The sequence below is a fragment of the Astyanax mexicanus genome, chromosome 24 (assembly GCF_023375975.1).
Source record: "Astyanax mexicanus isolate ESR-SI-001 chromosome 24, AstMex3_surface, whole genome shotgun sequence".
NCBI lineage: Eukaryota > Metazoa > Chordata > Actinopteri > Characiformes > Acestrorhamphidae > Astyanax > Astyanax mexicanus.
The window spans coordinates 17,352,816-17,367,803 of record NC_064431.1 but is presented as its reverse complement, the minus strand read 5'-3'; the positions used below and the strand labels follow the sequence as shown (position 1 = coordinate 17,367,803).

The 14,988-nt window shown below is 41.5% G+C and overlaps 1 protein-coding gene across 2 annotated transcripts in view; it reads left to right on the top strand.

Moving 5' to 3' along the window:
* Positions 1-14,675, top strand: part of arhgap46a (Rho GTPase activating protein 46a) — a 34,606-nt gene extending 19,931 nt beyond the window's left edge. Inside the window, exons 3-10 of one of the 2 annotated variants that reach the window (XM_007248410.4) lie at positions 930-2,292; positions 4,740-5,352; positions 5,594-5,686; positions 9,430-9,503; positions 10,143-10,342; positions 10,574-10,665; positions 12,773-12,942; positions 13,070-14,675. In XM_007248410.4, the coding sequence (XP_007248472.3) occupies positions 930-2,292; positions 4,740-5,352; positions 5,594-5,686; positions 9,430-9,503; positions 10,143-10,342; positions 10,574-10,665; positions 12,773-12,942; positions 13,070-13,264 (2,800 nt within the window). In that variant the 3' untranslated portion in view covers positions 13,265-14,675. Of the gene's footprint in view, positions 1-929; positions 2,293-4,739; positions 5,377-5,593; positions 5,687-9,429; positions 9,504-10,142; positions 10,343-10,573; positions 10,666-12,772; positions 12,943-13,069 lie in introns of both variants that reach the window. The other variant, XM_049471680.1, reaches the window with a different exon arrangement.
* Positions 14,676-14,988: the final 313 nt, after the last annotated feature.

The window sequence follows — 14,988 nt, the reverse complement described above, 5'->3', positions numbered from 1 at the left end:
CAAAATGAGCTGTGCCTCTTTGAAGTGAAAACAGTAAGAAATGATTAATGGGTCAATTACCATTTGGATAAATTCTTTCTGTTTTAAGGTAGCTTGATGTTTAATGGGACATAATGGGAGCAATTAATAAATCTTTTGATATGATTCAACATGTTAAATTAATCTTTTTTATTTTTTTGTTCTAAGGTTTATGTCATAGTTTGGTTGTATCTACTTTGATAGCTATTGGGTTATTATGTGGCTTACTACTAGTAGTATTATAGCTAAAAAAAAAAGTCTTCAATTTTGGAATCAATACTAGCTTAGAGAATTTGAGTAAATTATTATGCCCTTTGAGTGTCACTCTGAAAAGGAGTGTCTGCCAAATTCTATATATGTGAATGTGACATGTTGGTGTTACACAGAGCAGTAGCTTGGATTGTGTGATTGTAGATTGCTGTAGGAAAGATAGGATTGTGTTCGGAACTACTGTATAAGCTGGTTCTTGCGCAAGAACAATTGAAGGAACTCAATACAAGTCTCATAATGTTTTCAAACCTAAACATTGCAGTGTTTTAAATCCTATTCCTATTAAAAAAGGAACATTGTCTAGTGTGGACAATGGTTTTACAGTGCACTAAGATTTGTGGTTGTTTTATGAACCCTAACTTCTTAATTACTTAAGGTAATTATCCCAAATTGCAGAGATTATTTCAGTAGGCTTCTCTGAGACCACTGTTTCTTAAACTGGTCCACAGGAACCAGCAGACGCTCCAAACCAACTTGCAAGTATGTGAATGCTTGTGGAATGGTTTGAGAACCACTGTACTAAAAAAAAGCAGAAAAGACTATTTAGATGATTAAAAAATGGTATCTCTTGGTATTTTTGGTAGCTTTGTGATTTCCAGATCTCACTTTTTTTTTATTCTGTTCATTTTCTATTCTTACAGTGAAGATCAGCGCCGGGACACAGCTCAGAGATGGCAGCCCCCTCCTGGTTCTAAGGCCACCATGTTGGTAAAGGTTAACAGCATTGGGCGAAACCAGACAAGAGGAACCACAGAATCTGCTTCCCTTCAGCTCCCGAGCGACAGTACCCACAGTAAAGCCGGCAGTCATGGTGCCTGCACTCTAAATCCGGGGAGTACCAAGTCAGCAGCAAACTACTTGTTGTGTGCTCAGGCTTACAAAACCACACCAGCTGGCAAGATGGCTCCGGACACCAGGCAGGCCCACCACCTGAGAAAGGCCAGCAATGGTAGCTTCTGTTTGGTGACCTCCGGCGACACTGTCCAACAACAGGTATCCCTTAGGGTTCAATCCAGCACCCCCAGGCCAGTGTCTCCTCACTATGGAGCGACTGCACGCCTGTATGAGGACCCCCCAACAGATAGTCCTATTTATGATGAACCTCCAGTTGATATGGAAGTAGAGGGTGCTCACCTTCATAGTGCCTCAGCCCGTCACGGGCACAGCCTGCAGAAGACTAAGCTTCTCCAGCACCCAGGACAGACTCACTCTGCTTCCAGACACAAAAGAAACCCCTCAGCATCGGACTACAGCCCAGCTGGTCTGGAGTGCATCAGACACATGGTGAATGTCGATCCTAAACAGGCACTCCTTTCATCGTCCCTTCTTTCCCCAAGCCCCTCAACCTCTTCTGGGCCTGAATCTGCGCCCTCCCAGGCCCAAAAAGAAACCGTCAGCCTGGAGAAGAAGCAGTCATGGAGGCTTCTAGAAGCTGGTGTGCTCAGGGCCATGGAAGTGCATCATAGCCGGCAAACCAGCCAGGTCTCTCAGGACTACTCCACCCCACCACCTCCTACAGGAACCTACCAAGACTCTGGATACTCCACTGGACCATCCCCTAGTTTGCGGAGGAAGAGCAGGAGAAGGATTGGCGCTGGGATCCAGTGCCGTCCCGGCTCTGTGGGTAGCACCGGAGAGCTCACTGCCCTAAACGAGCGTCTGATGGCCGAGATGAGGGAGGTGGTGAGCCGCTCCAACACAATGCGTGAGACCAAGACAGGTCTGGATTCAGAGATGTTGGAGGGCTGCACAGTGCAGCAATCACGTTCCCCTCTGGGCTCACCCAGGAGGTTTGGTGGTGGAGCAAGGTGTTCCTCCAGGGAAGACATTGCCTCAAGCAGCAGGTCTTTAAGCAGATCAGGAAACTATGCCAGTGTGACCCTTGCCACGCTGGAGATCCCTGGCAGGCAGAAGAGGACGTACGAGAAGGTGGACACACTGGAAAAGAGTATTAACAGCCAGGTTAGCCTCTCCTCTCCTGAGACTCCTGGACCCCCTTCACAGGTATGTCCATCTAATGTCTTTGAGATTTGAGAAAAATCTATAGAGATATTTGATATTACCTTATGGCTTCCCATTAAACCAGCTGTATGTTTTTTTTTAATTATGTGTTTGTAAGACTGGTGAGAATATTTCCCTTTTGTTTCTTTTAGTTTCTTTTCTCTATATAGCCTTCTCAACTTACATCAGGGACTTTTGTCATGACATGTTTTTTTTCTTGTGGCTTTTGTGTGTTTCCAAAAAAAGAGCTCTGCTGGGAAAAACTAGAAGTTTTACTAGAAGTTCTCCCTCTTCTCTAAACTCAGAATGACAGTAGATTTGACTGTTTTTTAAATGTGGGGATTCATGGTCTGAACTTTTGACTATTTTCCACCACTCTAGAGTTTCAGCCTCATTAAAAACCAGACGTTTGTATTTGTTTAATCTCGTTGGGGTCTACTTGGGAATGTAGGTTTGCTTTGTGTGCTTTTTTTCTGTTAATGTCTGATTAGGTTTCGCTTCGAAGCACTGATTAGAATCTTGTTTGCTGCCCCTATTGCCGTTCCAGTTTCGAATAACAAAAATTTCATTGCTTGGATGTAGTGAACATGCCTTACTGTATGTGAGTTATGACTGTGGTGATGTATGACTCTCAGAGACGCACCAACTGCAGAACTGAGCTGTTCTGATGCCTCTGAACCTCAGCTGGAATGAACTTAAACTATAAGTGTGCTCTACAGCATGGAGAAATGGATAAGACCTGCTTTTATATGCCTTATCGTATCTAATTGGGTTACAACACTGCCTTCTCTGTAGAAGACTGGGTTTCAATTATCTGGCTAAACACCAAACATTTTAACATCTTTTGTCCCAACAAGACAAAATGAGGCTGATTAAAATGTCTTAGAAATCCTGGCAACTGATGTCTTTGGTATTGCCAGGAATCAACATATATGATCAGGACCAGTTTCATTACTTGCCCACTTGATGTCTTCAGAAAATTCAGAAATTATGCGTTAAATGCACCTTATCTGGAAAATTATAATGATATCTGCTTAAAATGAACATTAGGTATTTTATGTAGCTATATGGTCCAAAAATAACCGGTATATACACTCTTTCCTTCTGCTCTGATCTACTGGCCCTGGAATTGAATTGGTCCACAGCGTGGCCCCTAAACTTATTTCGGCTTTCAGAGGTGAGCCAACAGTAATACAGCCAGCCTCAGAACCGTATCGCTGATAATTTTCAGTCATTTGGGATTTTCCCTCTACTACTAAGATCACTAATACAGCATACCCATCTCTGACCTGGCGGGCTAGTGGATCAAGTGCCAGGACACAGAAGAGCTGCAAAACATGGTTCCTGCAGAGCAGGAAGGGCTGCCACTGTGGCCCATATGGTACTGTCCTAACTTAGCGAGAGTACCACTGGGCAGGAGGGCTGCTGGTACCCAGGCAGAAGTGTCTTGCTTTCACTCCTTTTTCTCACTGCTGGCATTTTAGAGTGCACAGTTTCTCGTGTGGAATGTTCCCTGAGCTGATTACATCATAGGTCACCTCACCTCCCATCGCTCGCTTAAGCACAGGCTGATGAAATTTCGCTTCCCTGTTTTAGAAGACAGAAGCAATACATGTGTTTGTAATGGCAAGTCTAAAATGAACCTGGGCAAGATAAGGATGATGATGATCATAAAGATGATGACATTGAAGTTTTGTTCATCCGTTCCCAAAATATCCTAGTGTAGGCTTGCTGCAAGACCGAGCAGACATTTTTGGCTTTGTAATCATATACAATTACTGTTTTTATAGGTTATATATCAGACAAGAAAGTGTAGGCTTAATTAGGGGTGGCACGATACCACATTTCCATGTCCGCTACCAATAACGATACTGCAATCTTCCCAGACATATTAAGCCTTGTGTTCTAGGGTTAGACGTTTACATGATAGTTCAGGCTAATGGATCATGTCACATTATGCTTTGTTGGTCCAGTGATTGAACTTACAGTTGTAAGTATTAGTATTTAAATGTCAGATTGGCACAGCCCTAGTCTTAATTGAGTTACAGTACATTGAGTAGTAATGATAATCCATTAAGTTGTGTCCAGCCCATATGTGTGGATTGTATTTTTTTCACAGTGAGATGCTGTATAGGACCAAGGTTTGGATTTGAAGTTAAAATGGTATTACAGGAAATGTGCAAATATTTTAGTGTTATGAATGGAGCAATTTGATCCAACAAACATGCAGTTGTTGCGGATGCGTTTCCTCCTGTGATGACCCTTCAACAATCCTCCCTCCAGCTTCTCTCGCTGCAGAGTGGGGTGGAAAATCGGTCCAGCTCCTGCTTTGAGAACTGCAGCTGTGGAGAAATAACTGACTGTGAATCCTTTCTTTATCTCTCTCACTCTCTCTTGCTCTCCCACTCACCCATTTGCCGTTCCTCTGTTTCTTTCTTCCTCCTCTATAGGCAGGAACGCTAGACTTGAAGGCTCAGCTCGAGAACAGGAAAAAAGGCATGGTCGACGGCCGGACGGCCTCTCTCGGCCCTCCTGGTGGCGCCACGGCGCGAGTCACAAGTGGGGACTACCAGCTGTCCTACGCCACCATGCGGCAGCCTCCCCCGCCGGACACCGCAGGTATGGCCGACTGGGCCAGCAAGCACCTGAACCTGCACACGCAGGGCCTGTTCCGGCGCCGGGTTTCCATCGCCAACATGCTCTCCTGGAACCGCGGCTCCATCAAGAAGCCAATGCTGGTGACCAGCGACCGCACCGTGCGGAAGGAGGCCTGCGAGATGTTCAAGCTAGTCCAGGCCTACATGGGTGACCGACCGTCGAGGCTCGACCGCCGACACGCAGCCCTCCTCATCGTCACCAAGTGTTGGGGCATGCAGGGCCTGCGGGATGAGCTGTACGTGCAGCTGGTGAGACAGACCACGGGTAACACCAGCCCTCGCAGCCTGGCCACTGGCTGGGAGCTTATGGCAGTCAGCCTGGCTTTCTTCGCTCCCTCACCCAAATTCTGCTGCTACCTGGAGGGCTACATCCAGCGCCACATGGACCCGACCAGTGATAAGAAACGTGAGTTTCTTGGTCAGGAACAGGGTGGGTCTCGCTCTTGCTCTCGTATCACACTGTGCATCTCTTTTTTTTTTCTCTCTCTCAATCTTTCACTTACTGTCTCACTCTCACTGTCTTTCTTCTTTATATCAGCTGCTAACATAGACCTACCTGCAATAAATGACCCACTAATTGCAATGGATTTATAAGAATTTCACACACCTACAATGTCTTACTTTTGCTGATGTTTTCTCTCCTCCAGTTACTCAGTTCATTCTGGACCAGCAGGACTTTAAGAAGAAGAATTCAAAGTCCAGAAAGAAGAGAAAGCAGAACACAGACGAAGAAGAAGAGGGTATGTTTGCAAACCGTAAAGTGTATTAAAAATGTAGAAATATCTACTTAGAGAAAATTTCTTTAAACTTTTTTTCTTTTTCTGAGAGTGTTGGTTATTCTTGACGTTGTATATGAAATTTACATTACATAACATTAGCAAGTGTAATAACAGTCTGAACAAAAGAGGTGGCCTTATCTGGATATACAAAAACATGGTCCGGTGGTGATTCTTTATCTACTGTAACTGTAGATTAACTGTTATTTCTAAACATACTGTAAATAAACAGAATCCAAGACCGTGAGTGGACATGCAGTGCCACCCTGTCTGACATTATGAGTGCAGTTCATCGGTCAGTTCAGATTATTGACTGACTGAAGTCAATAAGGGCTGTGTTAATTATCTCCTGTACCCCACCCCCTCCAGCACATGCTGTACCGTTCGCTGGTGGGACTGATATCTTGACTTTATGAGACTTTGACCTCATTCAGGCACCCACAATGCTCTGCATTGATGATCTCACTGAAGTGTGACCCACGCTTCTCCTTCGGCACTGACCACAATAGTAGTCACACACAGCGCAACCTACGCATGGCATGCCACTTAGTTACTAACTGGCATTTTTGGAAACCCACACCTCATGAATAATTCTGCATTATGAATCCAACATGAACAGATATCAGGGCTCTCGCCAGTCCGAGCAGGCAGGATGTGGCTCACGCTGTTAACAGAGACCGCCTCTGAGAGTTGTTAAACGCTGCTGTGTCAAATTTGATCAATGGGACAGATGTGGAAAGGATCCATGTGGCCTCACAGACGCACTGCAGCTGTGAGCAGAATTTTGTGTCTGTGTGTCTGGGTGTGTAATACAAGTGGAATTAAATGTGACTACTGCTTAGTAGCAGTATTGTAGTGGTACTTCTTTTTTCATGTTCGATACTCATATTAAACGCTAGGATTCTGCTGGTTACTTGATGCCACCAGAGCTGGGAGTGAGAACAAACCACCTTTTAAACAGTCCTCACTGGACAGGGAGGCTCAACACGCTTGGAGGAGAACACAAACTGCCAACTCTGTGACTCCGTTACTGTACATCAGCTAATGTGCTCTAAATAGGAGAGAATAAAACCAGAATGTAGCTAATTATTTTCTCTTGGTGGCATCATCTGGGATAGGGTTAGGTGAATTAATATGCCTTAGGGTTCCTCAATGATACCCAGTGATTCAAAGCTTACCACAAATTATTTTTTTTATTTCTAATTAAAGCACTTTACTGAGGATTACCTAAACATATCTAAACATTATCTAAGCTTAAAAAACTGTGCTACTTCAGAGTGTGTGGTATTAGAATAGAATAGTTCTGAGATTGGATTTACCACTAATATTAAGATTGTCTCGGTATCAAAGCAATACATTACCCCTACTGTATGCCCTCTCTAAATACAGTGGCACTTGGTGAAGAATTTAAATGCCTTGAATGAATGCATTTTATTTCTTGGTCAAGTTAAACGAACAGCCCATTACCAGAATGCAAGTAGAAACACAAATAAATCTTTCTCTGTTTTAAAGATTGAGCCCAAATGGAGACTCAGCTCCTTTATTAGGCCTGGGTTAAGGAATGTGGATCAGGAAGCTGGTGTGATGAAGCTGTTGTAAAACTTCCAGAGTTTATTTTCTCTCACTGACAGTTGCCGGAGTCACTCCGAGGGCCTGTGTGGTCTTGTTTGTGGTCCACTCTTTCCCTTCACACGATTGTTGATTTCCCCCGACTTCCACAGCTTTTTATTGTTGCTTTCAGTTGATGCAGAGCGAGACCACCAAACAGCGGTTAGTCATGAACTTTGAAGCTTCAGAAGGATAGAAGTTGCCAATTACGGAAGAATGCTGCAGAATCAGTTTTTTTTTTTTCTTTTAAAGGAATAGTTAAAGTTTGGGAACTTGGAAAAACATTTATTCGTCTCGGAGATCAAGGACTTATGTATGGTACAATCTCTCTAATTAGGTTTAATTGCAGCCTGGCTCTGCGAGATTAGCAAGGGTTGTGTCAACATGCGTGTGTCACCTGTTTGCCATAAATCTGGGGGGCGTTTAGATTTGGGGAATGTTTCGAAATAGATGCTTTTCATCCCAGCTGGAGGCCCATTTATTTCAGATTTCCAGTGCTAGTAGGGAAGGCAATGGGAAGGAAATGCACCCTATGGCTTTCAGTATGGAATGATGTGGCCCATATGTTGATTTATATTGGGAATGCTGAGCATCTGCTGGACGGGGGTGTTATGTTCTCTGTAAAATGCTGAGGCACTTCAGGGACGGGTGTGATAAATTCTGCTCTCCACAGATGCATTAAATGCAGTGAGTGTGTGAGTGCACTTCATAATCTGAACAGTTTGTCCATACTGAACTTGTATATTCAGATCATGGGAAAAAAACTCAGAATTTACTTTTTGCTTTGTAACCAGCCAGAATAACCACTCTCAGAATAAGATGACTTATTGATTCACAATATAAACAAACATCATATAGATTAAGAACATAGTTTAAACACCATAGAAACTTGGATATCATCTCTCGGGTGCTGTATTAAGGGCTGCTTGCTTATTTCCGCAACTTCGCTCTGTTGTCATGCATGCACAGACTCCATTTAACCCTGTGTTCACACTGCCAGGCAAAAAGTTGCTGGTTTAACCCCTTGTTTGCCTATTTTAAGTGTTTTTGAAGCAGTTTGCATATAGGTGTGTGTCGGCTGGTTGGTTAGCATATTAACAGGCTACCTATTGAGCTATCCACTACTTTCTTCCAATCTTTATTTTTTTTCCCCAAATTGTGCCAATATTTATGCAAAGCTGCATTATATAAAATGAAAAGAGCAGAAACACCGGTTACAAGCCATATTGTCATGTTCAGAACCCCACTTCTACGGATAATTACGAAGTATGGACCTCAGACCCCTGTATCTGTGATTGGTCTGAACAATTTGTTCGGTCAATTGATGTATTATACTAATTTGCATATAGTTGAGAAAATCTCAACTTTACGGCTCCAAATTGCACCCTATCATAGGAAATATATAGTTGCCTTACGCTCTGTCACCTGCCAGTGTACACAGGGTAAGAGTTTATATTCACTTAGATTTATTTTTAGTATTCTGTTTACATGACTACAATCGGATCGCTGCAGTTATCTGATTATTTAAGTAAACCTACATGTGAAGTGTTGTCCAGTTTAAGGGTTTTAGGATTTGAATATCTTGAATCTCTGGCTCTTGTTATCTGCTAGTGCTGATCCAAGATTTACAACAAATCTTACCTGATTAGAAAGGTGTGGATTAGTCATTGTGGGGGTGTTGGTGAGACTGTGCATTCATAAAATGCAGCATAGCAGAAAATCTCTCTCATTTTCACTGTCTGTTTCCTATACTGTCAAGTCTCTCTGATGAATCACCTCAAACATAACGTGTTGCCTGGAGGGTGTTTGTCTGAGCTAAATCACTGAACTCTGACAGTTCTGACACACGCGTTAATCCCTGTACGCCTCTGAGACCTCGCAATGTCTGAACTGCTGTAACAGCAGTGCTGGAACCAGTTACCCTCCTTCCTGGAGAACTGGAGATCTCTGGTTTTTCTGAAGTTTCCTAAAGACTTGTAGAGCAGGTTTGGGTACATGTATAGAACTGTCTGCAGGACCCTCTTCAGATACATTAGAGACTGTTTATATTTTTACGAATTCTACACAAGTTTCTTATTCCTCAATATTTCTGCCCACAGCTCTCCCTATAAGCACGTATGCCAAGTTCTGCTACCGTAAACTGAAGAAAGTGGCTGTCACCGGCGGGAAAAAGGTGAGTCCTTTCTCTAAGGCTGTTAGTATCAGGGTGGCGGGAAAGTGAGAAGGAATGGGGAGTGCCATATCTTCTGTATGCAATAATATCGGCAACATTTTTTGATATCGTGAACGATATCATACCCTGAAATTTCCTGCCATATCACCCACCCCTAATTATCACATCAGGGTACTACATTTTCGTTTTTTTGCAAAAGAAAAATGCACACTGTTCTCATTTCCCATGATATATCTACTAGAGACAGATTAAATCTGTCCAGTATAATTTATTTTATTTTAATTTTGCATATATGCAGATATTTGGAGTGCATTATTATTATCATGAAATTCCTGATCATTGATTTCTGTTACAAATCTGATAAAATTCTTAGTTTTTTTATATCTCAGTTATGATATTAGTGTGTCATATCATTTTGTATGCAATAATACAATGTAATTTTCATTTTGTAGCAGTCATGTATTCTTGAAATTTTTTTAGTTCATTGTTTTGTCATATTGCCAGAAGTATCGTTATTGTGAAAATACCATTAAATAACCTAATATCATTTTAGGGCCAGATCGCCCACTCCTATGAAGGAGGAGCCAAAAGTTGCTCAAAAAGTGCTGGATCATATTGTAAAATCTTTTTTCTCTGCAGGGCCTTCGTAAGCCCACCCTAGAGGAGGTGGACCACAGCAGGAGAGCAATCATCACCCCCTCTCTGTTTGGGAGCTCTTTAGAGGAAGTGATGGAAAGACAGAGTGAGCTCTTCCCAGACAGGAAGTTGCCCTGGGTGCAGGTGCAGCTCTCGCAGTACATCCTGGCTCTCGGAGGCGCTCAGACCGAAGGAATATTCCGGTAAGGACAACTTCCGTAAGCATCACTACCAGTGATGGATTTCAGTCTAGCAGTGCCTTTGTAAATAATTGACAGCAAATTAGCTGCTGTCTATTGTTAAAAAATAATGTATGTAATGAATGTACACATTTATTAAGAGGTCCAAATAGGAGGAAGGATGATTATGAATAGATGGTGTGCCGGCTCCCTCTAATGGACATGGAGGGTAATACAGTTGTATTCTCACTGCAGGGTTCCAGGAGACATTGATGAAGTCAATGCTCTGAAGCTACAGGTGGATCAGTGGAGGATTCCAGAGAACCTTTCAGATCCCAATGTTCCAGGTAAATCTCCCTTCAGAGCATTGAAATAAAACAGCTGTTGTGTCTGTATTTTAGTTTTCATATGATATAATTGTATGACAATTCAGACAAGTTTCTCATATGAGTCATTCAAACGAGTCACTTATATGAGTCACTCACTAACACGAGTCATTTACACGAGTCATTCACTAACAGAAACAGAAAAGACTGACTAGGGGCAGGTGTTGTTTTGATGTACAGTACCAGTCAAAAGTTTGGACACACCTTTTCATCCAATGAGTCAATTTTTTTCTCCTTACATTGTAAATCATCATTGATGTCAAAAACTTCAAGTAATCATGTAGTAGCTTAAAAGAGTTAAATAAATATGTGAAGTATTTGGGATGGGCTTTTATCTGGGGTGCTCATCTTCACTTGCGCTTCCTGAGGCTGGTAACTCTGACGAACTTATCTTGTGCAACAGAGGTAACTCTTGATCTTTCTTACCTGGGGTGGTACTGATGAGAACCAGTTTCATTATAAGAAATTAAAGTAATTAACACTTGACGAGGCACAGCTGTTAACTAAAAGCCATTTCGAGTGACTGTCTCATAAAGCTGATTGGGAAAATAGAAAATGTGCAAAGCAGTTACCCAAGCAAGAGCTGACCTTTTAAGGAATCGAAAATATAAAACATTCTGGTTTGTTTAACACTTTGTTATTTACTAAATTATTTAGATATGGTTTTCTTCATAATTTGTATGATGTACTGTAGATGTACATTTCTATATCGCAGTCTGAGGCTCAGCCACTCTGCATTACCATGTGATAACATGACAAAAGATACTGGAATCTTCTCTCTGCTTGTTTGTACTTCAGTGCACAATGTTATTTAATAGGAATTAAATGATATTCAAGATAAATACTAAGTTGTAGGAAGCAATCTACATATAATGAATAAAATAAGACATTTAGAGCAAGATTGTCTATTACAGTTAAAAGTGCTGTAAAATTGAAGACAGGTTGTTCCGTGAATCTTGGCTCAGTTACTTGAATTTCTTGTGTTTGAGCGCATCAGTTGTGAAGTTGTGAAGAGGCAAAGTTGGTATACAGTGAATAGCTCTAATTGAGTAATGTTCTAATCTATATAATGGCAAGAACTACTCAAGTAAGTAAAGAAAAAATTACATATCCTCAAGAAAAATCCTCAAGTGCGGTCACAAAGACCATCAAATGTTAGTATGCAGTATTTTTCTGTGCCCACAGAAGGAAACCCTAAAAACAGAACAACATAGCTAAAGTCAGTGAAGCACATATGTTAGCCTCAGTGCTGGCTACAGTCTATTCATCTAGATACCTGCATACCACGACACAGGCAGGATAATAGAATTATTACAATAAATAATTCCAATAATGGTGTTGCCAGGGTAAAAACAAAGCTATCCTGCCTTCTGTGTGAGCTGCTAAGTCATAAACTGGCCAGTCAGAGCATAGTTCATCATGTTCACAAGTAACAATTTAAATACTATGTTAATACTTTTTATGACAACTTTAAAGCAGACAGTTACCAAATTATTCTGCTCTATACTGACTATATCAGACTATTTCAGTACTATTCAACAGCTGACCACGATGCCAGCTAGCCTAGAAATTAGTTCACTAGTTAACTAGTAAATGCAACACCTGAATAGTTTGGTTTATATGAATGAATGAATGAATGAATAAATAAAGTGACACTTATATAGCACCTTTCTAGAAACTTATGGACGCTTTAAAATTTACATGTTTTTACACACAACCATTCATAGTTAGCACTTATCCACAAACACACACACTGGTGAAAAGCAGCAGCCAATAGCGCACAGGGTACTCTCAACCAGAAACAACCGTCCACCTGGAGGACTGCTTCGAGCACTACAGCATTTTATTCAGGACATAGTGATAATCCATATCTGGGCCCATAGTTATACATACATTTTATACACACACAATCCTATACAATACACATCTATATAAATCAATTTAGAGTATTCAATTTTTCTGGGTAATATAGAGTATCTGAAGGGATAGTCTTAATAGTCTTAATCTGCAGAAATGCTCAGTTTTTAGAGTCAGTGATTTAACTCTAAATGCTCTCTGTTTCCTGTAGCATCTCTAATGAAACTGTGGTATCGAGAACTAGAAGAGCCCCTGATCCCCATGAGTTTCTACAAGCAGTGCATCAGTAACTGCGACGACCCCGTGGCAGCCATCAGCGTAGTTCAGTCCCTGCCGGACCTCAACAGACTGGTGCTGTTCTACTTCATCCACTTCCTTCAGGTAACCCCTCTCACCTGTCCTGCCCTGCGCGCCAGAACACAGACACTTCACTTATATCAGTTATAGTGATAGATTCAGTAACAAGTGCAGCATTATAAGTGAAACTGTTACATTTTTCCATCCTCAGGTGTTTGCCCAGCCTGCCAATGTGTCTGTTACCAAGATGGACGTGAACAACCTGGCCATGGTGATGGCCCCCAACTGCCTGCGCTGCCAGTCGGATGACCCCCGCATCATATTCGAGAACACGCGGAAAGAGATGGCCTTCTTACGCATGCTTATCGTCCATCTTGATACGAGCTTCATCGAGGGGATTGTGTGATGTCCATTACCGACCAGCTCAGTTTAAGATCTTACATGTGCTCTTTCTAAATGTCGAATGCACTGAACCCAACAGGTCCGATCTCAGTGATGTACAGACTCAAACCGGACTTAAAGCCGTTCTCCCAGCCATCTTAATGGCTGGATTTGTACAGCTTCACAAAGCAATACATCATCATCTCCTCCTGCACTCTTTCTTCATCACTCCTAAAACTAAAAAGAAGCTTTAGACGGTTCTCTGAGCAAAACCACAGAAGAACCACTTTTGATTCTATACATTTGTTCCAACCATGTTTGTAATAAAAGATGTGGTAGTGTAAAACACCTTAACATAAAGTGAAGGTTCTTCAGAATGTTCTTCAACTTTTGCAGGACTGGTTCTTCTTATGGAAGTGGTTCTTCTGTGGCGTCCCTCCGAGAACCATTAGAACCACCATTATTTATAGAGTTTATACTCCAGTGTTTTAGACTGAGGTTTATGTTATGAAACAGGTGAAGATGCAGGTGTGGTATACAGGGGTTGCAAGGTGTAATTGTCTCAGAGTAAGCCATAGTGACGTCATAATCAGCGTCCTTTACAACTATCCTCTCTGTTTTGTTGTTTTATTTTGTTTTTTGGCAAGTGTGTTTCAAAAAAAGCTGTGTATAATTTGTTATTCTGTACAGACAAAGCTGTTGTTAGTTTACTAACGATATGTTAACAGATAAAAGCTGTAGTTGTAATGAGGTTTTGTTAGAGCAGACAGAGCGCCTTTTGATATTTTAAGCCCTTGAAAAAAATAATATATAGTATTTTAAGCAATAAGAGTTTTCTACTGTGCTCTTTTATGGAACTTGGAAAAAAAACAGGCATTATTCAGACACTGTACCGACAATCAGAACCTTAGCACCAGAACCTGATTGGTGTGTTGGCCGCCCGATGGACAGTCCACTGCTTCTCATTGCATCTGTAAATATTCAGAAGTTTTCTATTGAACAGAAATTAAACAGACTGAACTGAATCAGTCGTCTGATCCTTTAGTTGTCGGACACGAGTTTGAATCACCAGGACTTTTGGACTTTTTGCCCACACTGAACTGTATGAACACAGTTCTAAATTTTATATTTCTTTATCCATGTTAACTGCAGTGTTATTGATTGTGATGTTATTGGTGTAAATACAGTAAACGGGCAGTAACGCATCTTTTACTGACTGTGCTTGAATGATCTGTGTAAGCGTAGCATAGAATTCTAAACAAAAGAGAACCTGTTTTGCTTTTTTGTGATCAGTGTTTATTACAGTGTTATAAGCTGCACATGTATGATTGAAATGTACCTAAAATAACGTGTTCTGTGTAAGTTTATTTGTGTGATGGTCCAAAAGAGGGAAAAAACAATAAAAGGTTTCTCAATTCTGTGAGAATTCGTCTTGATATACTTTTTCTTATTGTCTTCATGACACAGGTGTTTAAACATTGTGTGACTGTCTTGTCAGCAGGGACCAAAACCTCAAAGGAACATTTTTCCAACATTGTGTGAAATTCATGACTCAGAGAACCAAGTTAGTGAATGAGTAGGAGGAACTGCCCATTATGATTGTAGTGACCTTAATAAAATGGCAGTGTAAAATGAATACATCAGTATATGTGTTTTGATATTTTTTCACTCTCACCTCTGCTGGTGGTTTTAGATGGGCTGAGCTGGTCTTTGGTGGTCAAGATTAGTCAAAAGCTGGTCTTCCAGGAG